Here is a 25,383-nt window from a genome sequence, read left to right on the forward strand (position 1 = left end):
AGGGTACGAGGGGAGTCTCTAGAGCTGATGTGACTTAGGTCCATCACTCTCACCTGTCCAAAGAGGAGCTCAGACCCTTCACAAAAAACCTCCTTAACTCAGCTTAGAAAGTGAGAAAACAAACTTCAGTATCCTCTATGTAACAACTCACGCACTGAGGCGGCATTATTTATGCTACCTTTGCAGACCTCTTCATTGCAATTTTGCCTTTTTATGTTCAGTAAAAGCTTCACTCTGTGTCTCCGGATGCAAAATCAATCCATCATCAATCAGTCAACTTGAATTTGTAGAGCCCTTTACAACACACAAGGTGACCAAAGTGCTTCCCATTAAAATCAACATCATCTCACCCCATGAATGTATGCTGAAAGCCAGTCTAAATAAATAGGTTTTAAGCCTGGATTTAAAAAGCCCTAAGTCAGTAATGGTGCACATTTCAGGGGGTAGCTTCCAGAGCCTGGGCCCAGTAACCGAGAAGGTCCTATCATCCCAGTGCAAAAACTAGGGACTCAGGGAAATCATTTATGAGGTTTTCTTTGCATTAAAGTGAGATTTTGTGCAGTATTGAAAACATCTTAATGACAATGCAAGCATTCAAGAAAAACACTACTCAGGCCTGAATTAACTGAACAAATATGAAAATCTTGCTAAAATAAACAGCTGATAAATTGTTTCTCAGCATGTGCATTATTCAACTGTTGAAAGGAGAATTTTATATTTTTTAAAGAGGGGGTGCCAATATTAGGGATGAGCATTTCAAGCAAGAGTGTTATTTGATACTCGCTGATAACTATTTGACAACTTTTCGAAGATCCCCCCCATACACTTACACGTTCCAGGCTGTTGATTGCTCTGCACATAGATCATCAAGCTTACATTTTAATGTGATGAAGCTTGCCATTGACTGTTGATCTGTGGGCAGCACCCCACTATCTACTGCATTCCTTGCTCTTGAATGGCTTGTGATATGCCAGAGATAGGTATCTTTCACATTTGAAACAATATGGTCCTGATGCCCCATACCTAGCAATCAGTATCAGCACTCAATGGTATCGATTTTCAGTACTTTTGTGTGTGCGTGTTTATGTGATAATAAATACTGATTTGTTTCATAATAAAATATCAAAGATTTAAAATTTAACATATTTATTTCTCAGTGTATAAACTTGCAATGCTGTGTTCATGTACAGCATGGAAAATTGCCTACTCTTCCACTCCCTCACAGTCACAAGGATGTGTTTAGGTACCTAAACATGGTACCGTTTGATTTTACATAAGTTAGTATTCAGTACTACAGACAGAATTGGGTCGGTACCTATAAAAGTACTTAATTTGGTACCCATACCTAGATATGCTAGCTTAACCTTGCAGAGTTTGCACTGCACCTCAGAGGATGTATCTGCCAAAAAGTTGTCTTGTGAACAAAGAAAATTTGTTCATTTCCAAAACAAACACATGCCTTGTTAAAAGTCACATCTTTGCGACAGTGTGTGTGAGACTCCGGGCCAAAAGGTGGCGCTGCAATCAAATTAAAACAGATCCTTCTCACAGCGTATTTAAGTTTCAGGTTGCAACATGGAGGTAAAACTGAACTTTGTAAATTTGAATTTAAGGATTGAAGAGAGTTCGAATTTTTCAAGGAGGTTAAAAACAATTTCAAAGCAAATGAATTCACATTCAGTCTGTGTGAACTTTGTTTTGGTCCCTTATCAGAGACAGCAGAAAGTCTAACAGCACGTTCTGAAGAATTATTTTGATGGTAAACATTTAAATATTTCATAGTTTAAATAAATACTAACGTCATTAATTCCATATACTTGTTTTTTGCCTTTTACTCAAACCACTATCGGTCTTATCCCACAGTAGGGCATGCAGGTTATTATTTAACACTGGTATCGGGTTGGTATCGGTATTGATTGATACCAAAGCCCTGGTATCAGTATTAGTATCAGAACCAGAACAGTTGTAGTGCATCCCTTGTTTCTTTAAGTGTGTGATACCACGAGAAAACAATGAAACGGTATCAGGACTCGAAAAATTTGGATCACTGATTTTATGCACAAGATTCAGATGAATTGGTGCCAATTCACTGATGAAGAAAAATGTCTTTCTGGATTTTATTTGGATACTGGGGGAAGTTGCTGCAAACATCAGGTTTGTGTGCAACATGAAGACCAGCAGAAACTGTGTTATAAAGCTAATGTGCACTCTTTAATATTTGTGTCCCTTACATTGCGCAGGCCTAATACGATGCAGCATCGCAGTAACACTTTCAGGGCAGATTGCTCTGGGTGTCTGCCAGTCCTTCACAAGGTCAAAAACCAGCAAGGTCATCCAAAGAGCCAACACAGCACCAACACACAGTAAGCAGCAGCAGCAGGATCCTTCACAGGAAGAGAGACGCTGCAAAACTCAAACAACGCCAGCAGCTGCTCTCCAACATCCTCTAAAATCATCGGGTTAGGGATGTAACTTCATCAGAAGGCATGTTGGGAGTTTTTAATCCTCTAACCAGCCAATGGGGAGGATTTGCCTTTCAGAGTGCAAGACAAATCCATGAAACCAACATCTAGACATCCAACTCATGTTGAAGGAGTTCTTTGAAATGATTAAAACATAACCCCACAGAGGTCTGATGAGCTTTAAGGGTTTGAAAGAGCCGAGCATTTCTGACGTGAAGTCACAGATTAAAAAGCAGAAAAGATATCAGGACATGTAATACCATCAGACAGATAAGACAAATCAGAGCGATCTGCTGGGTGGAGGAGGTCACAGAGGTACAAAGACACAGCACACAATGACAATGCACAAAATCTCCTCTGAGATGTTGGGCTCGGCCTCTACTTCAAATTTAATGATTCTCCTCTTTGTGTCTGAGTGCAGCAACACGATTGGCTGGAGCTGCTGGCTGTGAAGTCTAACATCGATTCAGGATTCATCTGACTTGATTCATTCACTCATTCACTGAGATAATGTGAAGCTAAAGCAGGAACTCTTCCACCCACGCTGCACACACATGGAGCGGCTGCAGCGAGGCTCTGCCCTCCAGTTATCATCCTCTCCCCAACCCTCACATTCAGGCTCAGAAAACAGGCATCAGCTCGCTGCACGCACGGGAACCAGCATCCAAACACACCCCCTCCTCTCCTCCTCAGCTCCTCTCCTCTGCCTTACCATCCAGTCCGAAGCAGGAGGTGATTTTCTGGGCGTAGTTGCACAGCCCGTCGTAGCTGGGCTCCCTCCACGCTGTATTCCTCTTCTCCATCTCTACACACTCCCAAACACACACCGTCCCGTCCGGCAGAGCTTTTACTCCTTCCCCTACTCATCAATTTTTCAGGCTTTGGCCAGGACACATGCATGCGCGCGCACACCAGCCCTCATATTCACACACACCCTCTCTCTCACTCTCTCTCTCACACACACACACACACACACACACACACAAACACACACGCGCAGGGGAAGGGAAAAAGTGCTGATGCAGAGGGTCGAGCTGCTGGAGCATGAGCAGCCTCTCCAGTGGTCTGATGGGGAGGAGGCAGTGGATCAGACTGCAGCAGGATGGAGCTTCCTTTATCATCCACCATATATCATCAGGATAGCTCTGCAGGGTAACAGGTACGCTGTGCAGGAAGTGCTAAAGAAAGGGGCGGGGCCTTGGAGGAGTTCACAGTAGGATAAACTGGAGCTGGACCAGATTCTGGGGCTGCTCCATGCAAAGTCCAACATTGTGATTCTTTTCTGCACACTAAGCACAACCACACACCTCAACATCAACATTTCCCCATGAAAACAGATACTAAATATGAAATGCAAATATATGCAAGAGTCCAGGAGAAGCAGAAACCTGAATGAACAAACCGGCCCACACACGAGAGCTCTGCAGACCAACATGTTGTTGTAAGATTCTGCAGCGTAGCAGGGATAAAAGGCTTAAATGGACCGAGATGAACAATAAATTCAAGCAGAAAGTGAAGGAAAAGCAGCGATAGCAGAACACAACACTACAAAAATACACCCAGAGGTTTCAGGAAGGGCAGGGAGAGAAGATGTCAGTCCCCGCAGAGCTTTATGTTACAATAAACTGCAGATTAAGGGTTAAAGGGAGGGAGAGTTAGGGGGTGTGGCCTCTTTGACTGTCTCTTTAAGAGCCTTCAAAGCATGCAGGAACTCACTTCTGGGAGCTAACATTCCGGGATGTTCCTCCAAAGATCAAAGCAAGATGTTTCTAAATGGTTGCCATTAGTTTAGGATGCTTTTATAAAGACGTTCACCAATCAGTGATGTCACAGATTGGGTCATTCTGGTGTGACTTTTGAAGAAGTGGGATTACTCATCCCGGGATTACTCCGACACATGGTCACCTCACAGTTTGACACTTTGTGTTAGTGCTGTTGGAGCAAATATGTTGTCGACTAACTGATGGACGACGACACCAGGGTGGCGCCATCCATTACCAGTCTAAGTGATCCCTGATGGGACAGGAGACAGGAAGACACTGAGACCAGGAAGAGCAGGTTTACTGGGAAGTGGTCTGACTAATGGAAGTAAGAGCTGACCTTGAGCTGATAACTATGGTGGGGTGTTGGCGACTGTCAGACTGAGAGCGTAGTGACGGTGGATACGCTCTGGATAATCCAAGAAGAGTCTGGTTGGATGAAAACTTTGTTTGTGATTTGGGAAATACCTAAATCGCCTAATACATTTTAGGTTTATGGATTCTAAATCTAAAAAAGTCAACATTATAACCGAACACAAAGAAAATGTGGCTCCATATCCATCCTGTATTTATACAACAAGGTTTTTTACTTTCATTCTTTGTTTTCTGCTGATGATTTCATTTGCAAAGTAATAGTTCCCACAATACAAAAACAACAGATCAGCCATTGTGCTTCTTCAAACTCTCTGTTTTGGTCTTGCCAGCCCTGTATCAAGACTTTCACTCAGGCAGCAAATCCTGGAAAACACATCTGAAATACACCTGAAGGGTTGTAGATTATTCAGACTTCACACATTTGGTTTGGAATTGCCCAAATCATCTCTGTTTCTGTGGGGAAACATTAAATCAGACAGATTTTTGGGAATAACTTCTACTTTCTCCCTGCTTTTGCCGTCTATGTTCAATATTTCTCCCGCCGACAGCATAGCCTGCACTACTAATAGAAAACAGAACAGTTCCCCAACTGAAAATCCAGACAGTTTGATGAAGAAACTTTAAATACAGATGATACTGACTGTTAAAAATGGACAAGAAGATCTGTGACTCCTCTGGCACCTCCTTTGACTCTCATAGGGATGAAATCCCAAGTCTGAGATTGAATTTTGTTTTGAAGACCATTTTTTTTGTTCGAGACAACTTTTGAACAGATACAACACAACAAGGTAAAGTAGTTATCAACAGTTACGTAGCGCTACAATTTGAAACTTGACAACGAGCAAATTGTGTCCACTTATACTGTAGTTTAGTGCCTGGCTACACTGAGAGCTAGTGGCAGCCCGATGGTTTAAGACATGTCCGTAATGAGTTCTGGTTGTGTAAACAGACCACTGCAGAATAACTGCTGCATGTGGGTTGGAATGAACATTATCACAAACAGTTAAGCTCCTGCTTTAGCCTGTATTGTAGCCTTTAGCTCGTGCTCTACCACTCTTCTGTTTAGCTTCCTTCTGCTCTTCTGTCCTTTTTATGTCCGACAGTTAGACTCAAGTGTCCACCATTACAACAAAATTAATCACAGAAATTGTTTTCAGCACAGATAAACACAGATCTCTCTTTTCACTACTAAACTTAAGCTCGCGTTGTTTTGTCATAGAGACTTCACCAAAAATCCAAACCTACTCGACTTAATCAGGAAGCTAAGGAGTAGCGTTTAGGAATGACTTATATCGGCGCTGATAATCTTATTTTTAAGTGTGGATTACGATCAGGCATAGACTTATATCTAGGAGGGAGCCTTTTTCAAAACTACTTAGAAAGTCCTCACAGCCCATTCAAGAGGTGACAGTGTTCTTCTCTGTAATTTTTCCTGTTTTTATTTTTGGATTCTGCTGTCTTTAATTCTAATATTTGAATCCTTGTTTTGATTGATAACTTTATCAATGACACGTTTTATCCTGTGCATGGATGTAAGAGTTGCTTAAAGTAATCATTACTGTATTTATTGACTTTACGTTCATGTAAAGGACTTTGTTTAACATTATTTTTGTGTTTTACGAATGAAGTCTGATTGGTTTATTGATACCTTGTCTGTTACAGCTGTGTGTTTGTGCGACTGTCTGATGAATCTGTGTTCATGTAATCAACACACAGATAATTAGTTCTTCCCTCTCCTTCTGTCGGGTTTAGAGAGGTGGTTACCTCTCATGAATAATGATCGGCAGCTCTCTGGGGGGCTGGAAGAGGGCTAATCAGGTCTATGGACCACAGGGGGGCTATCAGGAGCTGGACTCCGAGCTGCATTGATCTGCAGTGGGGCTCAGATACTGCAAGAGGCGTCAATGATGAAGGGTTCAAAGACATCGTACTGCAGAGAGGAAGAACCTGAACTTCTGTTTCCAACGTTTATGCCAAAAGCCACAGTTAGTTTAAAAACCTGCATGTTAACAGTAACTTCTCTCATTGTCTGGGGAGCAAAATCACCCGCAGCTCCACCAAGAAATGTCTTCTTATTTTCATTCAATTTACCTTTATAAGAGTCAAAAACCAAAGCCTAGAGGAAGCATATCCATATATTTCAACATTGTTCTCTAGAGATTGTGAATTAAAGTCAGGTGATCATGACTCTTATACCCAGAGTTTCAAAGCACAAAACCAACATAGGAATAGTTTAAACCTCATGGATGAGGAAAGAAGCAGCAAAGTGCGATCTTAAACAAATATTTAATTGGTCTCTCACACAAAATAAATTTGTGATGTAATCAGCATTAAAACTAACTACGGTATAACCACAGAAACAGGTTTGACAAACGTTAATCTGACCTGGGTTTGGATTTTAGAGTTTGACCCCATGTCCCCTCTATAAACATGAAAGGGGTGGGACTCATTTCCTGTTCTGCCACCAGTCAGCAGGAGGAGCTCTTCACGTTTTTCAAACTTAAAAAAAACACTCAAACTATCTTCAGATATTTATGACCAAGGTTAAGGTACGAAACAAAACATGCAATTTCATGTAAAGTTTTTGAGGTTAACAACTTAAATCAGTGAACCATGCTTTTTTTCTTAGAAGATGGGTGTAACTTTTCGCGATAGATGTTGACATCTTGCCGTTTAACAAAATGTTCTTGTCAGTAGGAGGAGCTCCAAAGGTCTAAATGGTGTTGCAAGTTTCACTGCCTTCACACTCATTCAAAAAAAAAACAAACCTCCGACCAGCTTCTGATATTTATGAGGATAGATTGGTGACGCATCACGGTAAAATAATTTTGTGAATAAAGTTAAAAATGTATGGGGCTCTATTGGCTTCACTATAATGGAGACATGCGTGCCATCCATCTTTAAACAGTCCATAGTCAGGCTGGCTCTGTTATCCCCAGACAAGACGATGAATTAGCTAGGAGCTTTGGAAAACAACAAAAACTACTTTTTTATCGCAGAAGGACAAGGTTAAAACAATTATGTGGTGGCAGGTCCATTTCAGACATCCAGTGCAGCAGTCAGTATTAAATAAAACTCAAACACAACAGAGAACAAAGGTTAAAAATAATTCTAAAAACTGCAGCCTTTGGTTTTCAACATTAAAGCAGCCTCAGACCTGAATACAGAGTAAAAACAGACTCCAAACTCCGTCTCAATCACACTTCTAGAGTTGTTTATCAACCCAAACATATTGTACTTATCTCACATTACCAGGTCAACTTCAACAGCTTATGGTCCTCAGATTTTACCTTTAAATCTGTCAAATCCTGAGCCTTTCAGTCCTCTCCAGCTTCCATCTGAGCAACAATTAGGGTGTGTTCAAGAACCACTGATGTGCACCATCTCTCCTCAAACACAGCGTTAATTCAAAGACAGTAGAGACAGTCAGATGAGCTTTGGTATCACAGCTGGGTGAGGTTTTCTGGCTATGATGGAAATAAGTTGTGTTGTGTGTGAGGCTGCAGCAGTGATCAGGAGCTGTAGTTTCAGCCATGCACCGGTGTAACCTACTTACAGCAGCAGAGTCATTACCAGAGCCTGATCCTCCTCAAACACGACGGAAATGGACTCTCTTCATCATCCTACCCTTCCTTGAACCGTCACCCCCTCCTCTCTAACAGAAAACAGACTTCTGGATCTCTGATATGAAGGCTTCTGCGGCAAAAGGCACTCACCTCTAGCAGACATGCCCGGTAGGTAGAGCCTCTCTTTTCTGTCTTTGCAGAGATCCACAGGAGGAGCTGGTCCGGTGCAGCTCTCACAGGGAGGACAGAGACCGGTTGACAGCCTGGTTTTATGTAAACCTGAAGTTTTCAACTGTCATTTATCGGGATTACAGGCTGGGAAACATTCAGCCTGCGATTAGGGAGACCCGAGCAGACTGTGCGATGTAGAGAGCACTTTCAGCGACAGGGCGTGTCCTGGATCAGACAGCATCCTCTTCTTTTTACAACAAGTTCAGGTCCACAAAGAGCTGAAGATCTCTCAATTATAGAGATATTAAAATGTAATCCTTCTAAGAATCCCTTCTCGCTGAGCTGATGTTTTACCCAAACCTGGATAACCCACTTTGTGTCTGGGATGACTCTGCTGTTCTCGGGCTGAATCATAAAGTTCACTCTCAGGACGTTTTTCTAATCTCTGATTTCAGTTTTTACACATTAATGCGGTTACTCTACAAACAAAACATCCTAACACACCCTATTCTCTCCATCGCGTTGGTTTAACTCCACAGCCAAGCAAAAACACTTTGCGGGAGCTCTTAGAAAAAGCCACATCAGTGTTTATCTGTCAAAAAATCGATTATCCTCACTACTTTTCCATAAAGCACATCGAGGATTCTCATTGGATTCCAATATTTGCTTTAATACTTCAAGTGAACTCAACGATTGCTGTTTCCAGGCTACAATTATCGACCTCCTGTCCTCTGCATGTGCTGCTGCTGCTGCTGTCGGTCTTCATTGGTATGCATCGATCGTTTTTTAGTAATTATAATGTTGCGTTCAGGGGCAGCTTGGACGGTTTTTCAGTCATCCTGTGCTGTGTTCACAAACTTCAGGTCGAGTTGTTTAACGTCTTGAAGTTAAGAAATATTGTTTTCTGGTTATAGTTTATTGAATAAATGCCTGCTGCCCCAAAAATGTAGGTTACACAGTGAATGCTAAATAGGACTTAATTAGACTAACTCCATGTGAACCTGTAATGTGTGTATCAAACAAGCTAAACTTAGAGAGTTTTTATCAATGAAGACGATTTATTATAAGACATGATGGTCGAAATGAATGTTTTTTTTTTGTCTAATTGTAATGTTTACAAAAATGGTCTTTTTCTGAAAAGTTATACTTCAGTGTTGGAGAAAAAGGCATATACAGAGTCTCTGAATTCCAATATTTTTTTTAAAAAAAATATTGTGTGCCAAAGAACTTGTTCTGGCAAACAAAAAAATAAAATAAAATAAAATAATAATCACAAGCTGTGATTATTTTTTTTACTTATTGTTTACTTGTAGACACTTGTAGACACACATGAGTGTGATTGGGAAAAAAAAGTTCATTAAAAAAATAAGTGTGAATCAGGTGTGGTCTAAAACCACAGTTTTACTGAAGGCTTAACCTTAAAAAAATATAATAATAATAATAATAATAATAATAATAATAATAATAATAATAATAATAATAATAATAATGATAATAATAAATAAATAAATAAATAAATGAATAAATAAATAAATGTAAAAACACATGAGAATAAAAAGAAATACATGTGTTTTAAATGAATGGTTATTCAAAGAAATGAATAAATAAATGATGGCCCAAATATTTTCAAGTGAAAAAGAAATCTTAAAATTAAAAAATATATAGTAAGCAAAAAACAATGTTTGATCTTAAAAGTGAGAAAAAGAAATATGAAGAAATTGATATGAAATATAGAAATATAGAATATAGAAATGTTTAAAATTCCTTTAGAGGTGAATTGAAAAGATATTTGGTTCAGAATTATGCTCTTCAAGTCAACTTTTGCAAGTCTATCTAGAATTTCTGAACTTTTCCGTATACTGAGAAGTATTTTGAACCATGTGTTATATATTTATCTTTGTACTTGTTTGAAAGTAGCAATTATGGTTCAGTTAAATATAAAACTGGAAAGATCTTTTGGGGGGGGGGGGGGGGGGGGGGGGGGCTCTACCTTGAAACAATATAAAATGTTGCAACCATCTGGAAAAAAAAAACTGTGTGTGGAGGCAAAATAAATCCAAATCACTGAGATTTTTTTTCTACCTGTTTAGAGTTCATTTTTCCCACAACCAATGACACGTGAACGCAGCGTACGCTTGCTTTGCGGTGTAGCTGCGCCCCCTGCTGGAGGAACCAGCGGCTTCTGGCGGAGGAAGTGCCACCGTGTCCAAACGAGCCTCACCTGAGACCGTAGACGTCCTCTTGTTTACAGACGTTTCCAGGCCTGTGAGGTCGCGAGTCTAACAACGTGTTCCAGTTTTATTGCTCACACATTTTCTTTCGTTTCAAGGGTCAGTGTATGAAACCAACAATCTGGATCGAGGCGGCAGCAGCAGGAAGAAGAAGATAGAGGAGTTCTCTCGGTCTTCTCGGGAGAAAATAGTCCAATCCAAGAACAAGATGTTCTCCAAATTCACCTCTATTCTGCAGCATGCTGTGGAAGCGGTGAGTTTTTAGCTGTAAACTATAAACACGTGTATTTGTTGTGATATTTTGGAGGTTTCCTTGCTAAAAGGCCTCAGGTCTGTAAGACTTTAGAACGTCAGCATTATAGATACGATGCTAACCAGCGAGCTAACTCATTGGCGTTTTGTGTTTGTGTTTCAGTTTGTGGTTAGAGATAGTTCACGTGTGGACAGATTTATTTATCTTCAAGCTCTACCGTGTTTTCTAACTGACGTTTTCTTTGATTGCCTCCAACAATGAGTAGTTTTCTATGATGAGCTCGTTAGCCGCTAATGTTAGCTCGTGATAGCATCGCTGAAGACGTAACGTTATCTGGCTCTGGGAGCAAACAGCGATCCTATCTTGAAGAGTCGTGTCGAAATGTTTCCCCAGCTGTGTTTAAAGTTGCTCAATTTGTGTGAGCTGGACTGATAAAGGTGCAGTGTGTGTTTTATCTCATATAGCGTTTTAACTAACGCGTTAGCCAGCCGGCTAGCTGCTACAGCTAGCCCTGAAACCTGCTTCATGTAAACAAATCAAACAAAAGATGATTAACAGCTGAATCAAAGAGATTTCTCACACTTCACGTGTAAGTTTTAGCAGAAATATCCCGCGTTAGCTCTTTGACTTTTTATGTCACACTGTATGTCATGTTTTGCCTTGTTTTTGACTTTCAGGTCTGATAGAACAGTTAGTAAACACTGATCATCTTTACTTAAAGCTTGCAAACACAAAAACAGTAAACTAGTCTGTAAAGTCAATCAGGTTGTAATATGTCGACATGCTGTCATGTTGTTAAATGTCCTCCCTCAGGGAAAAATAAACACTACAAACTGTAAAATACTAATGTGTTTGTTTTTTTTGTGTCCCAGCTTGCCCCATCACTGCCCTTACAGGAGGACTTTGTCTATCACTGGAAGGCCATCACACACTACTACATCGAGACTTCAGGTGAGAAACTATTAGTTTGTTGCTGTACCCAGGAAACTTTTGGTTTTCTGGCCTTTGCAGAAGAAATCATTTAAAGCTGTCCAGTGAACGTGATTAAAACTAGACAGAGACAGTTAGAGACATCCGACCAAGACATCAACATGTTTTTTTTCAGAAAGAAAACTAATGTTGGAAAAACAACAACAAGACAACGTTTTTTAAAATGTAGGAAGAGTCACCACTGTCCAACCATTGGTGCACAGAAGATTTTGCTACAGCAACTCTGTTTGATGCTCTGATTTATTCTCGTGTGACAGTGGTGGATGTTAAATTTCAGCCACAGTCCAAAGTTAATACAGTGAGCAGTAGGGCAATAATTAAAATGAATCGCCTTCCTCTGGAGGTGCTCCAGGTGCATCCACCTGTGAGGAGACTTCAGGGTAGACCCAAAGCTCTCTGGAGGTATTGCACATAAAATCTGATCTGGAACCCCTTGGTGGAGCTGGAAAATGTTACTAAGGAGAGGGATGTCTGAGTTGACTTGCTTTGACTGCTTCCTCCATTGCTCAATTTCTCAGTCTCAGATAAGTGGATGGATGAAGAATGATGTCAAGGAGGTACAAGTATTAAATATGATCATAAGACAAATTCCATTCCCTCTGATTGGCCGAATTCTTATTTGATGACCCGATCATTTCAGCAAGTCTGATGAAGATCTGGTGCTTTATTTAGAACAGAGTGTTTTGATCAGTTCACAGACAGATTCAAGGATTTCTCCAACATGTAAGTATGTAGAGGGTTAAGAATCTGCACATGCACACTCAGTCTGAACATCCAGCATTGTGACTTTATTTCCTTGAAGCAGGTTAGGTGTTTCCCTCTTCAGAGGTGGAGTGATTGTTGTGTAGGTTTCCTTTTATATAGATTCTGTAACAATTAAAGGAAATATCCAGGAGCTTGTTATCCTGCATGCTGCCAAAGATGCAGCAAAAAATCTAAGATCTTAGCAGAAAGCACCCTCATATTTGTCCTTTAAGAAGTGATAGATATCAGTTTATATTTTATCCAAATATGCAAAGGTAACCCTCACACTGTGAAGGATATAATCAAGAAAAAACTCTTTCAGATGCATAAATGTGAAGTATGCTGGGAATGTCATGCTTGTTGCAGACTTGAACACGTCTATCTGTGTGAAAGCAGCTTCAGATTATATGAAAGTGGCCTCGTTGTGGCCTGTGGGGATCTGAGCAGGTAGAGCGTGTACATCCTGTGTTTGTGCCAGCTCACAACATGATGATCCCAATCACGACAGAATCTGACCCCTTCTGCTGGAGCTGCTGGTTCAGCTTCTAGTCTGTCCAGTTTAACAGAACTTTCTCAGAGCAGCTGATGGGGATTATATGTGGATTATTATGCAGCTGAGCTTGTTTTCAGGCTGGTTTTAATCCATAGTTTGCAGACTTAAACTGAAAAGATCTTCAGAAATGTTTGCATCACATTTATAAAAACTGCTGCAACTTGTTAGGCAATGCTTCTCCACCCTGCAGCCAGAATGTTAAACAACTGGAACCAAATGTCGACATAAAAAACATGTTTTTTAATCTGCTGTGCTTTGTTTTAGATGAAGTGAAATCCCTGCAAGAGGAAGTGGTGCAGAAACTTATGATGATGCAAACCCAAAGCGTCTAATGCAGTGAGGAGTAAGAGCATTTCCTCCAGAGGCGCTGACATGTTAATATTTTTCCCCCACCAGATGACAAAGCTCCTGTCACAGACACAAACATCCCATCACACCTGGAGCAGATGCTGGACATCCTGACCCAGGAGGAGGCGGAGCGGGAGTCGGGGGAGACAGGACCCTGTATGGAGTATCTGCTGCACCACAAGATCCTGGAGACGCTGTACACGTTGGGGAAGGCAGATGTAAGATACACATGTCTTTGAGAATGTGCATTAAAAGCAGCCGATTAACTGTAGTAATGTGTCAACAGAGGTTCAAGAGAACAAAATGCTCAAGATGCATCCTGTTTGTTGTTTCTTATCAGTGCCCTCCTGGTATGAAGCAGCAGGTGCTAACCTTCTACACAAAGCTGCTTGCACACATCCGTCAGCCTCTCCTGCCCCACATCAATGTCCACAGACCTGTACAGGTGAGTAAAGGAGTGTTCACTGTATTCATGATACTCTTCCTCCTTTAAATGTCCCATTACCAGACAGGTTTGATTTATTTTTATCTTCAGAAACTGATCCGGCTATGTGGGGAGGTGCTGGCTGCTCCCACGGAGAATGAGGAGATCCAGTTTCTCTGTATCGTCTGTGCCAAACTAAAGCAGGATCCGTACCTCGTCAACTTCTTCCTCGAGGTGAGTCGCTTTGACCGACAGAGGGAAAAACACAAAGAGCTCCTTTAGACTCAGACAACAGCTCTGAATCTCAATCAAGAGGGGCAGGCCTGATCCGGCTCATGAAAATCTTTATCAAAAAAGAAAGTATTAGGTCTACTCCCAAAAGTATAGACAGTGTCTGCCACCACACCTCAACTGGTAGATGATTCCAAAGAAGAGGAGCCTGATAACTAAAGGCTCCACCTCCCATACTACTTTTAGAGACCCTAGGGACGACAAACAGGGATCAGGAAAGGTGATTCTGCACTACAGGCTCTCCAAGAAAAAATGGTTTGTGACTCTTTGCAGAACAAGTCCAAGCGTCCTGAGTCCAGGAGTCCAGGTGGGACTGATGTGGCTCCAGACACTGGTCAGTCTCCGACGGAGGAGAGAGCTGAGGATCAACCAGCTGCAGCAGCCGCCTCCAGTCTAAGTCCAACCATCAACAATAACAACAACAACAACTACAACTTGGTCTCCTCGCTACTCAACCTCACAAAGAGCCCTGTAAGTCATAGTCAGGTTCTAAGGGGATGGTTCAGGGTTTTTGAAACAGGGTTGAATTTATCAAACTGAACTATCTCTTTAAGTCAAAGTTTACCCATCTCACCTCCTCAGGACGGGAGGATTGTAGTGAAAGCATGTGAGGGTCTGATGCTGCTGGTCAGTTTACCCGAGCCTGCAGCCGCCAAGTGCTTGACAGAAAACACAGAGCTCTGTGACCTCCTGACCAACCGGCTGGTCTCCTTCTACAAAGCCCTGCCTCAGTCCATGGACCCGCTGGACATCGAGACCGTAGAGTCAGTGAACTGGGGGTGAGTAGCTCTGTTTTAAATATCATCTTTGAGTGGAATGAATCTTTAATCATCCTTTCCTTTTGTTCTCAGTCTGGACGTTTATAACCTGAAAGAGGATGCTGCAGTCTTCACAGGAAAGCGCGCTCTCATCTCCTTCCTGTCGTGGCTTGATTACTGTGACCAGCTCATCAAAGAAGCACAGAAGGTCTTTGATTCTGACTCACTGTTTGTGATGCTTCATGTTATGACAGAACCAAAAGAAACACTGTGATTTCTGCATCAGAAGGCTGAATTTGTCGCTTTTCTTCTGTCTTGCAGTCGGCAGCTGCAGTGATGGCCAAAGCAGTGAGGGAGCGGTTCTTTGTGTCTGTGATGGAGCCACAGCTCATGCAGACGTAAGTCTCGACTGAATCATCCATCACTCATCCTTTATCCTCATTCAGACTGTTAGCTCAGGGCGGGACAAGTTTCTTCACTGCTAAGTGGTGCTGTCAGAAGTTTTGATTCTTTTAAACCACGAGAGTCAAACAACCAGGCCTTTGTTAGTTTACTTTAACCCTTTATCATCCACTTCGACATTTTTGTTGTTGTTTTGACCTTGAAGAGTCAGAGGTCATGCCTGGAAAGGTCATCTTTTCTTCTTTAAGGAACTGTTTGAATTTTTTCTCTGGCCCAAATGGTTAACCAGTTACGATGATTTAAAGAACACTTGGATAATATCTCAAATCTGTATTAAAAAAAAAACAAGATTTACCCTGAGATTTTCTACCACTGCATCACAGATTGGTGAAAAGATGAAAGTGCCATTGGTTCTTCTCCTTTTTTTACAAAGAAGTGAAGCAGTAAAGCATTATTATTATGATGGCAGTGAAATGAAAAAAGCTTTATGATCACTTTTGAATTTCTAAAAGAACATCTCAAATTTCACATAACTCCACACATCTTAGCAGAAAAAGGAGTGGTCACCTGATGTCTGTATCTTTACAGCAGTTATTGATTCTGATAATTAAAGATTGGGTTGGACAATGTATAATGCAGATATCTCATTGTAGGTTGTTTGTTATTTACTTTTAAGGTAAGATAAGCTATTTCGTCAAAGTACAAAAATTAGTAAAAGTAGAAATAAAAAAATGCAAACTGTTATTAAATAAATCATGAATATGATGACATAAAATAAAATATAAATGCAAGTCTCCACTTGAAAATATAAAGTGTCTAAATAAAAAAAAAATTACAGAAAGTAGAGCCAAAAGTTACAAGATTATTTATCCAGGTCAGTCCCTCAGAGATCATTGATCTCTTTTCCAAGTAGAGCAGCAACACAGAGTTTCAACATCAAAACAATTCAAACTGTGGTTGAAGGTTGTTCTGGACTAAAGGAGCAAAATATCCCAATGTGAAGCCAACTTAGGCACAGGATTCCATCCTTTAGAATTAAAAGAGAGAAAATGTGTTCCAGAATGTTGTTCTGAGTGGAATAAATAATAAAGGAAAATGTTCTGGAATGTTTCCCAGAGTGGCCTGAAAACCTTAGGGTAAGTGTTCCAGAATGTTGCTCATGTTGTCTTTATAGATGAAGATCAAACGGCAACCTCTGGTCTATAAATATGACACCGTGTGGAAATGTCAAAAACCACAGTGTAAATTATAATGCTTGTCATTTTTACTTGATAAAAATATAACTATTCGATAAAACAATGAAATTAGAGAAAATATAGCTGATCAGGGAAACACTAAATGTAATCTCACATTTCCTACAATTCAACTGCATCAAGCTCCGCAGGTAGAATGACAAAATGGACACATGGCGGATAGCTTCTATCTCGAAACACGTCCACTTGCAGTGTCTCCATACTCTTTTGTTTAATCAGTCTTGTTACCACAGATATCAGGCAATGTCAGACTCATCACATGTTTTTGGGTTCCCTCAGGTCTGAAGTGGGCATCCTGACCTCCACAGCCCTGTTGAACCGGATCATCCGACAGGTGACGTCAGAGGCTCTGCTGCAGGAGATGGTTTACTTCCTGCTGGGGGAGGAGAGGGAGGCGGAGACGGCGGCGACCATCGCTCAGAATCCTCTCAGACACAGACTCATCGAGCACTGTGACCACCTGTCAGACGAGGTTCATCACACGCCTTTGTTCATTTATTTGTATTACATAACTCGCTCAAAAAGTGCTAATCAACATCCATTGAGTCTTTTCTACTTGTCCATCTGCCCCTCGAGGATTCAGAGCTCCAGTGAATCATATGATTTACTAAAAGCAGATGAATTTTAATCAGTATGTGACAGAGCGTATTGTCTCCTCACAAAGAGGGATGAATCATGAGTTTGAAGTTTGAAGAAGCCACTTTTTGACGGATAGCAAACACTCTGCGTGTTCCTCTGAGCTGATTCTTTTCCTCCTCTGTCCTCAGATCAGCATCATGACTCTGCGCCTCTTCGAGCAGCTGATCCAGAAGCCCAACCAGCACATCCTGCACAGCTTGGTGCTTCGTGGCCTGGAGGAAAGGAACTACCTGGAGAACAAACCTCAGGAGGAGCGGGAGCCCCTGGAAAACGGGCAGCCCCATGACGCCGTGTAAGGATCCACCTCTGACCTTTGATCTGCCTGGAAATTCTTCCCATATGAAAAAAAACCCAGAAATAATAAAGTGAATGCACCAGCAGGCTGTGTTTCTACAAATAAGGAGCTTCAAATGCTCCTTATGGTGTGTTTCAGTGTTTTACATTAAGCCTGCCTCAGGCTTTGTCATTCCACATATGCACATGGAAAGGCAGGGTGCGCCAAGAATAGGCACAAATTTAATATATTTAGTTTAAATTATTCCTCCTTTTTGATTAGAGTGGTTCTGACTGATTTTTTTGTAAATCATGGTTGATGAATTTCACATCATTTTGCAACACCTTCAAATGATTTATTTTGTGAGTTGAATGTATGCATCAACGACAGCTAACACACATGAAATATAAGCTTACACAGTGTTGAAACATGAGAGATGAATTTATTGCTTGTTGGCATTAATCAAAGCAAGAAAAAACAAAACTTTACTCACAAACATACATCGATACACGTGAAATAATTGGGACTATTACACATGCACATCCAAGTAGAGCTCATCTCTGAATGGGACTGGTCTGAAAACTTAAAGATGCTGTGAGAATAAAAGAGCTGCAAAACCCTCTATTACTATAAAACTTAACTGTGTATGGATATTTCTACTTTTTATTGGCACATACAAAAAGTTACTGACAAACATGAATCTGACTTTTGAGTCCAGAATGAAAAATCAAAATCAAAATGAGTCGAGAGATGCATAAGGAATATAGATGTTATAATGAATTATTGTTTATTCCACAGAGACCTTGAAGAGGACCCCTTGTTTGGAGAGGACGTCTCTCCTGACAGCAGGTTGTCTGGTTCTGACTGGCTCAGCTCGTCTCCTCCTCAGAGTCCTGACCACTCGAAATCTGATGGGAAGACGGAGGTCCACAAGATTGTCAACAGGTACGCAGTCTGTTAACGATACAGGGCACAGTATGTTTCATTCTTCCACTCCAGATAATCAAGAGAAATGATTGTAGAGTGATAGTGTGATGTTTTACAAATACCCTGAAGTTACCTGGAACAAATGTCATGTCCTCATCTAACTTCAAGTCCTTGAAATAGTAATGACACATTAAGAACTCACAAAATGTATTTAGCATGGATGATGTTCTTCATGATTTGGCTGGAATACCAGGTTTTGTAAATTCACAAGTGTAGGCGCCATTTGACAATGAAAACTTTGTTTTGAATTGTTGGAGATATTGTGAAATATTTACAGATGTATCCCTGCATTTAATACCCGTTTGTTGCTGTTCTTGGCCTCTTCAGCTCCTGTATGCTAGTTTGTGAATCGCCAGTCCCTTCTGGTGTTCCCCAGGGTTTTGTCCTGGGGCCTCTTATATTATTTGTCTGTTTACTTCCTCTTGGCCAAATGTCCCGTGAACTTAACATCAGTATCAAACATTATGCAGATAACATGCTACACTAACCATCCACCAAGCCTACCTCCTTGTCGCGTAATGTGGATTATGTAATGAGATCCAAATCAAAATAAATTTATGTTACAAAGTTAAAGGTGAAATTGCAGTTATTCCAAGGTTAAAACTGGATTGTAATGTATCAGACTTAGTGAAATTGAATTGGTACTGTAGTGAGATTCAACTCACAATAAATGTTTAATATTAAGAGATTTTAGTAGAATTAAAGTAGGATTGTTGCAGAATGAGAGTTGACCTTTAGTCATCATGTAATTCAGATGACACCTGACAGGAACAGGAAATATACTTTCATGCACAAGAGTTGGTGTTAAGTGCTGAATTTACCTGAGTAAATAAACTTGTCACTCGCTTGCAGAATAACCCTAACCCTAAAGATTAACAGTCTGATTCTCTCCTGCAGCTTCCTGTGTCTAGTACCTGATGAGGCAAAGTCTTCATATCAAGTTGAAGGAACGGGCTACGACACCTACCTCAGAGACGCACACAGACAGGTACAGAGCTCTCTTCACGGTGGGAGTTTATCTTAACCTTTTGTTCAGATATTCACTTTACTCATATTCTGCTCCTCAGTTCAGGGACTACTGCGGGGTGTGTCAGCGGTGGGACTGGAGGGGGAACCCAAAGCCCTTTGAGAAATGTAACCTGGACATGCCATTCTTTGAGGGACACTTCCTCAAAGTTCTCTTCGACAGGATGGGTCGCATCCTGGATCAGGTTTGTTTCTGATTCACCACCAGAATCATGTTTAAGCTTTTCTTCAGTGAGCAGAAACACTCTAACCAGTCTGAATAAATCAAACCCTCTGCATGAAAATGAGCACAGAAGTTTATTTGAGGTCAGACTTGATGAAATTCTTCTCACCAGAAACAGCAGATAAGTTCTCACACAGATAAAATTCTCCCACGCAGCTGAGGGTTCAGTCTCTCTGCACACAAACAAACACGGCTCTCTGCAGTTTATCTTGATTAAAGTCCACTAACAGAGAGATAAAGAGGAGAGCATGCTAATGAGCTGCCGAGGCTTCTTATTTAGGAAAATAATAATTAGCTCAAGTCATAAACTCATTTGATAAACGATGTTGGATAAGAATTATTAAAGATGACTAACAGATGCACTTTCTGCCAGTTAGAGGGCGTGTTGCAGCTTTTAGACTATCTGATATGATGAACCAGTCTCTCATTAACATCTTCTTTTGGCCATGACTGTTTTTTTTTTACTGATTTTAAACCGGACTGCTCGTCTGTCTCCAGCCCTACGACGTGAATCTGCAGGTGACCGCCGTGCTCTCGAAGCTCTCTCTGTTACCACACCCTCACCTGCACGAGTACCTGCTGGATCCATACATCAACCTGGCTCCTGGCTGCAGGTCTCTGTTCTCCGTCATTGTTAGGGTAAGATGCTGTGTGTAGTGTTTCTGTGTTTTCCTACGCTGACAGTATTACCATGGTGTGGGCGGGGCCAGTTAGCCCAGACAATTCATAAGAGAGAGACAGGAAGTGTGGGGGAAGAGAGTGTTTGAAAGCGACTCAAAGTCACTTAATCTCATAACATTACAAGTTTACTTTAACTTTAATCTCGTAACGCAGTGCCCTTTTTCAGACACTAGTTTTGTAACATTACATGTTAGTGAGAGTTGAAACTCATAACTGTACAATTTCCATTCCACTTCTCTGTCTTGAATTGCGACCTAATTTCAACCTTCATCTTGCCACATGGCAACTTTATTAGGCCCTTAATCTCTCAATGTTACAAATTCATTTCAGCTTTAATCTAACATAACATTACAATTTAATTTCAACCTTGATCTCATGACGGTTCATATTTAATTTCACATAACAGTATGTATTTATTTCAATTCAAGTTTTGGAACAATACAAAGTCATTTTGAGTTTATCTTGATACTACAAATTTAACTTTCTTCCTTCATCATTGCAAATTAATTTTATCTTTAAATTTGTAATACTTTGACTTAATTTCAACTTTTGTCTTGTGACAAAGTTTTTTTTTTTTACTTTAACCTTTAATTAGTTAAAATGTATTTTGATTTAATTTCAACTTTATTTGAACTTAAATGTCTTAGTGGGATCTTATTTTGACTTAAATTTCATAACAGTAAAAATGTTTTTGAATTTTTATCTCTAACATGTATTTATTTCAACTTTGATCTTGTAACGGCAAAAAAATCATGAAGAACTTGTCACACTACTGATTAATTTCAACTTAAATCTTGTAACATTACAACTTTATTTTGATTTTAATCTTATAATATTAAGAGTTTATTTGACTTCAGTCTTGTGCATCAGGACTTTAAACTAATCTGAATCTTGCTGCAATATTATCATTTTATTATGATTTTAGTTTATGTGTCATGAATTTATCTTTAGAGGAGATGTTTGGTGGACAGGAAGGGCTTGGTGTCGTCTGTGTAGCGATGGAAACTGATGTAAGGTTTTGAGAGGAAATGATAGATACTAAACAGAAGAGGTCCCATCACGGAACCCTGGGGAACACCAGCAGTGACTGGAAATGAATGTAATGAACTGAGTGCAGCCAGAGGAAAGAGAGGTAAACCACTGTGGGGTGTGTCGGTGTTTCCGATCCCTCCGTGGTGTTGAATGTTTGAGTGATTCTCAGTCTGCAGCTCGGCCTGTTGCTCTCTGAGATTTCTGTTTATTTTGAGAATCTGTTCTTTACTTTGAAATCTTTCCCAGACACACTCTCAGGGTGTGAAAGACAGTGACATCTTCAGCAAGAGCAAAAAAAACCTGTCAGTGCTACACGTTCAGACAGTGTTTATAATTCATGCTCCCTGCGCTGTGTGTTTGTGTGTTTTTAGGTGGTGGGAGATCTCATGCTGAGGATTCAGCGCATCCCAGACTTCACACCCAAACTGCTGCTGGTCAGGAAGAGATTATTGGGCCTGGAGCCAGAGGGCATCACGTATGTACAGTCATCGCTTATTTTATCTGTGGAGACATTACATGTTCTTAAGACTGCTCTGTTTGTCCCTTTTTCCCTCCTGTAGTATTGACCACATGACGCTCCTGGAGGGAGTGATCGTGCTGGAGGAGTTCTGCAAAGAGCTGGCAGCCATTGCCTTCGTCAAATACCACGCAGCTGCCTCCTCCTCGCCATGATCCTCCCGCTGGTCATCCATCTGCCTCGTTCAGCCATCAGGTCAGGATCAAACTCTGGGGTGGAGCTGGATGCACAGGGTCGGAGAAACTTTACTGCTAACTTCTCGTCCCGACTATTAGAGCCCGGCCACGGGTTCAGTAGCTCTGCTTCCTCTGGAGCTGCAAAATATAAAGTCTTTGATCTGTTTTTGAAGCAGGTTGGAGCAAAGACACTGCCCAGGAGGAGGAAGAGGGGGAGGCGATGATGCCTGGAGTTTCCTCTCCTCCTCTTCCAGACTAGTTTCTCCACCCTGTAATTATTGTGTCTTGGACGCAGAGATGTGTGTGTATTTATTTCCTGCCCTGTCGTTACTCATGTGTAAAAGTCATTGCCTTAGTGTGGACTCACACCGTTCAGTTACACCAGATTGTTTCCTTTTGAAACGTTTTTATCTGAAATTGTCTGTTTAAAGCGAAATGCGCCCTCTACCTTCTCACCTGTCCTCCGAACATACCTGTAGTTACACAGAATGAGACGCAGTTTTTAAGATGCTGCGCTTCTGTTTTTTATGCCAACTCCTTTATTTATTTGCTTTCAGGTTGCCTTTTTAGTTATATGAAGATAAGATTTATTTGTTCTCTTTAAGTGCTTCATCTGTCGCCCAAAGATTTCACCTCCATCACGTCCTCTCTGATGTTATGGTAAATTTGCACAGATCTTGCTGCGTTGCTCTCATTGCATTATTGCAATGGCTTCTTTCGGGCTGGTGGGTTTCTTTAAGTTGTGAAGGGACATCTCGATTGTGTCCTCAGAGGATGTTGTGTTGAATCTCTCACCTTTCAGTGTTTGTTGTATCCAAAAGAGTGTTTGTTTGTATCTCTCTTAGTAATGAAGAGGTGGGATGCAGAGGAGCAGGATGAACTAAAGCCTTCAAACATTCATCATGTTCATACCAGCTGCAGTTTATTACAGAAATAAAGCAGAGCCTTCACATGTACTCAGGTTGGTCTCTGTACAGTGAAAGCCTGACATTTTTCATCTTTCACCCTGACACTGAGTGACTGTGCTGGCTCTATTTTTTATTTGATGTGAGTTCCACCAAGCTAAACATGAATCAACAGAAGTTTCATAGCTTGAAATGTGTCCTGGTTTCTCTCTGGATTTTTATTTTCCAACCAATCAGGTGACGGCAAAATTTCTCAATTTGTCTGTTTGACCTTCCTGACAACTTTTTAGTTTCTCCTCTTTACCACAATGACTGAAGGAAAATAAGACCACTGTAAAAAATATGTTGGATGTTTCCATACCTTTACGATGTTGAACCCAAAAAAGAGATATTTTACACTTTTTGTGTTGAACAATTCAACCAACCTGTAATTTGAGTTTCTAATATTTTTGTAAAAAAGACAGACAGTTAAATCTGAAAAGCTTTATCAAGTTTTGGTGGCCACGTGAAAGACGGATAAAGTGAGCAAGAGAATTAATTTGTAATACTAAATTAGAAAAAAAATAATTTCACAAGAATAAAAAAAAAGAAGTTGGAAGGATAAAAAGTGACAATTTCACACATTTTTTGGAGAATACCAAAAAATAATGTAAACTAACAAGAGTATAGTTATGGTCTGACAACAAAGCTGTTAAAAGATGAAAAAAATAATAGTAAAAAAAAATATTCAAACATTTATAAGAAAAATGTTAATTTTATATAAAAAGATGTTAACTTGTGTTTTATTAGCACAAATTTACCTCTGTTTTATAGTCATGAGAATGACCAGTTTATTGGAAAAAAAATAATGAGATTAGAGTAGTAGTACTATGTAGACAAAAAAAATTGTAAGGAAAAGCAAACAAAACAGAGAAGCCGAATCTGCAAGAAACCATTTTAAAATTAAATACTTTGTTCTCGTTACAGACTAAATTTTTTTGTTCCTAAGAATTTAGTTTACAATTTTATACTCATAAATGAAGATTAAAATCATAATGTTAAAGACTAAGATAAGACTTATTAAAGTCTCAACGTTGTACACTGATGTATCAACATCAGTGAACAATTTTGTTCTTAGACATTGTCAAACATATGTTTGACATTATTTCTTAAAGCTCACATTTCTGTTCGTCTTTAACGTGGCCGTCCCTCTGTTGCACAGCAAAGAAACATTTCCATGTGAAGGTTCGATCTTCCATGAATCCTGGACCCGTCAGTGTTGGTAGACTTCAGGCTGATAGTTTCCTCAGAGCTCCTCTTCAGCCCATCAGACCTCCACCAGGTGTTTCATTACCTGCAGTATTACCTTTTCATGCTGACCTCGGTGCTCTGAGTTGGTTGTTCATCAGATTGATGTAGATGTCTTGAACTGAAGATGCTGACAAGTGTCCCTTTGGTCTCTGTGCTGAATCTCTGATGATGTTCATTTATGTCTTACCTGTGACTGTTAACACCTGAACTACATTATGCAACTGCCTGCATGGATCAGATTTGCACATTGTCTTTCTTCATCATGTTCATAATGTAAATATTCACAAAGAGCTTTTTTTGTTTTCCAAATTTTGTTTCATAAACCAAAAAAAAGAGCCTCGAGTTCGATTTTAATGGGAAACTTTTTTTAATCATGCACATTTTTTAATCGACTGTCTTTCTGACTGTACATTTGTATATTGTATGTGTACAATAGCAATAGAGATATACTACCTGGTGTAAATGCATGCGTTCAACATGACTTTCTTTAGTTCAGAGAAAAGAAAAGATGATTTGTGTGCTGTCAGCGCTCTGTTAGGCTCTGACTCGATGCCTTACTTCACACTGTGGATCTCTGTGAGCTGTTCCTGCTTCACTCTGTGACAATCTCCTGTTGTGTCTCACGCTCTGTTTGGAGATGAACGATGGAGATAAACTGGCCGAGTGTTGTCCACATCTGATGCCAATCCATTCATTTCCTTGTGTCAGCTCAGACCAATCACTGTTTCATCTTCCTGCTTTTATTCTTGCTAAAAGAACTTTTTTTTATTATTTTGTTTTCTGTTTTTTGTGGTTGTGCATAATTTACTGCATGCTCACTCCTCTTTTATTCCCTTCAGCCATCTTCATTTAAGCACTTTTGTGTTTCATTCAGGACCGTTTCTCTTCTCTTTTTCCTCTCTCCGTCCTGATTAAACAAGAGAACAGACTCTAGCTCAGTCTTTGTGTTTGATCATTTTTATTACAAAATGTCTTCACAATAAAACAAAAATACTCAAGATAACCTTTTCTCTAAATGACAGATAGAAAGGGAACCCCTTCTTTGCAGCTTA

General features: G+C 40.3%; 2 protein-coding genes across 7 annotated transcripts in view; one reads left to right on the top strand and one right to left on the bottom strand.

The window, feature by feature from the left end:
• Nucleotides 1-9,068, bottom strand: part of ablim1a (actin binding LIM protein 1a) — a 61,805-nt gene extending 52,737 nt beyond the window's left edge. For 2 of the 6 annotated variants that reach the window (XR_012598574.1, XR_012598575.1), the window contains exon 1: nucleotides 3,175-3,419. Coding sequence is in view for 4 of the 6 variants with exons in the window: in XM_074675836.1 (XP_074531937.1) it covers nucleotides 3,175-3,265 (91 nt within the window). In the remaining 2 variants the exon portion in view is untranslated. Of the gene's footprint in view, nucleotides 1-3,174; nucleotides 3,426-8,313 lie in introns of those variants that run through there. The other 4 variants (XM_074675835.1, XM_074675834.1, XM_074675836.1 and 1 more) reach the window with 3 other exon arrangements.
• fhip2a (FHF complex subunit HOOK interacting protein 2) lies at nucleotides 8,075-25,335 on the top strand. Its single transcript, XM_074675830.1, has 18 exons — nucleotides 8,075-8,331; nucleotides 10,664-10,818; nucleotides 11,691-11,769; nucleotides 13,502-13,671; nucleotides 13,794-13,898; nucleotides 13,989-14,111; nucleotides 14,442-14,639; nucleotides 14,751-14,947; nucleotides 15,020-15,134; nucleotides 15,248-15,324; nucleotides 16,861-17,053; nucleotides 17,349-17,512; nucleotides 18,293-18,439; nucleotides 19,379-19,469; nucleotides 19,549-19,692; nucleotides 20,229-20,369; nucleotides 21,815-21,918; nucleotides 22,004-25,335. The coding sequence occupies exons 1-18, from the start codon at nucleotides 8,325-8,327 to the stop codon at nucleotides 22,113-22,115; spliced, it is 2,322 nt and encodes a 773-aa protein (XP_074531931.1). The 5' UTR covers nucleotides 8,075-8,324; the 3' UTR covers nucleotides 22,116-25,335.
• The last annotated feature ends 48 nt before the right edge of the window (nucleotides 25,336-25,383 follow it).

The sequence above is a fragment of the Halichoeres trimaculatus genome, unplaced genomic scaffold (assembly GCF_033239565.1).
Source record: "Halichoeres trimaculatus isolate MK-OKI-2021-1 unplaced genomic scaffold, fHalTri1.1 fHalTri1_scaffold_8, whole genome shotgun sequence".
NCBI classification, from domain to species: Eukaryota; Metazoa; Chordata; class Actinopteri; order Labriformes; family Labridae; genus Halichoeres; species Halichoeres trimaculatus.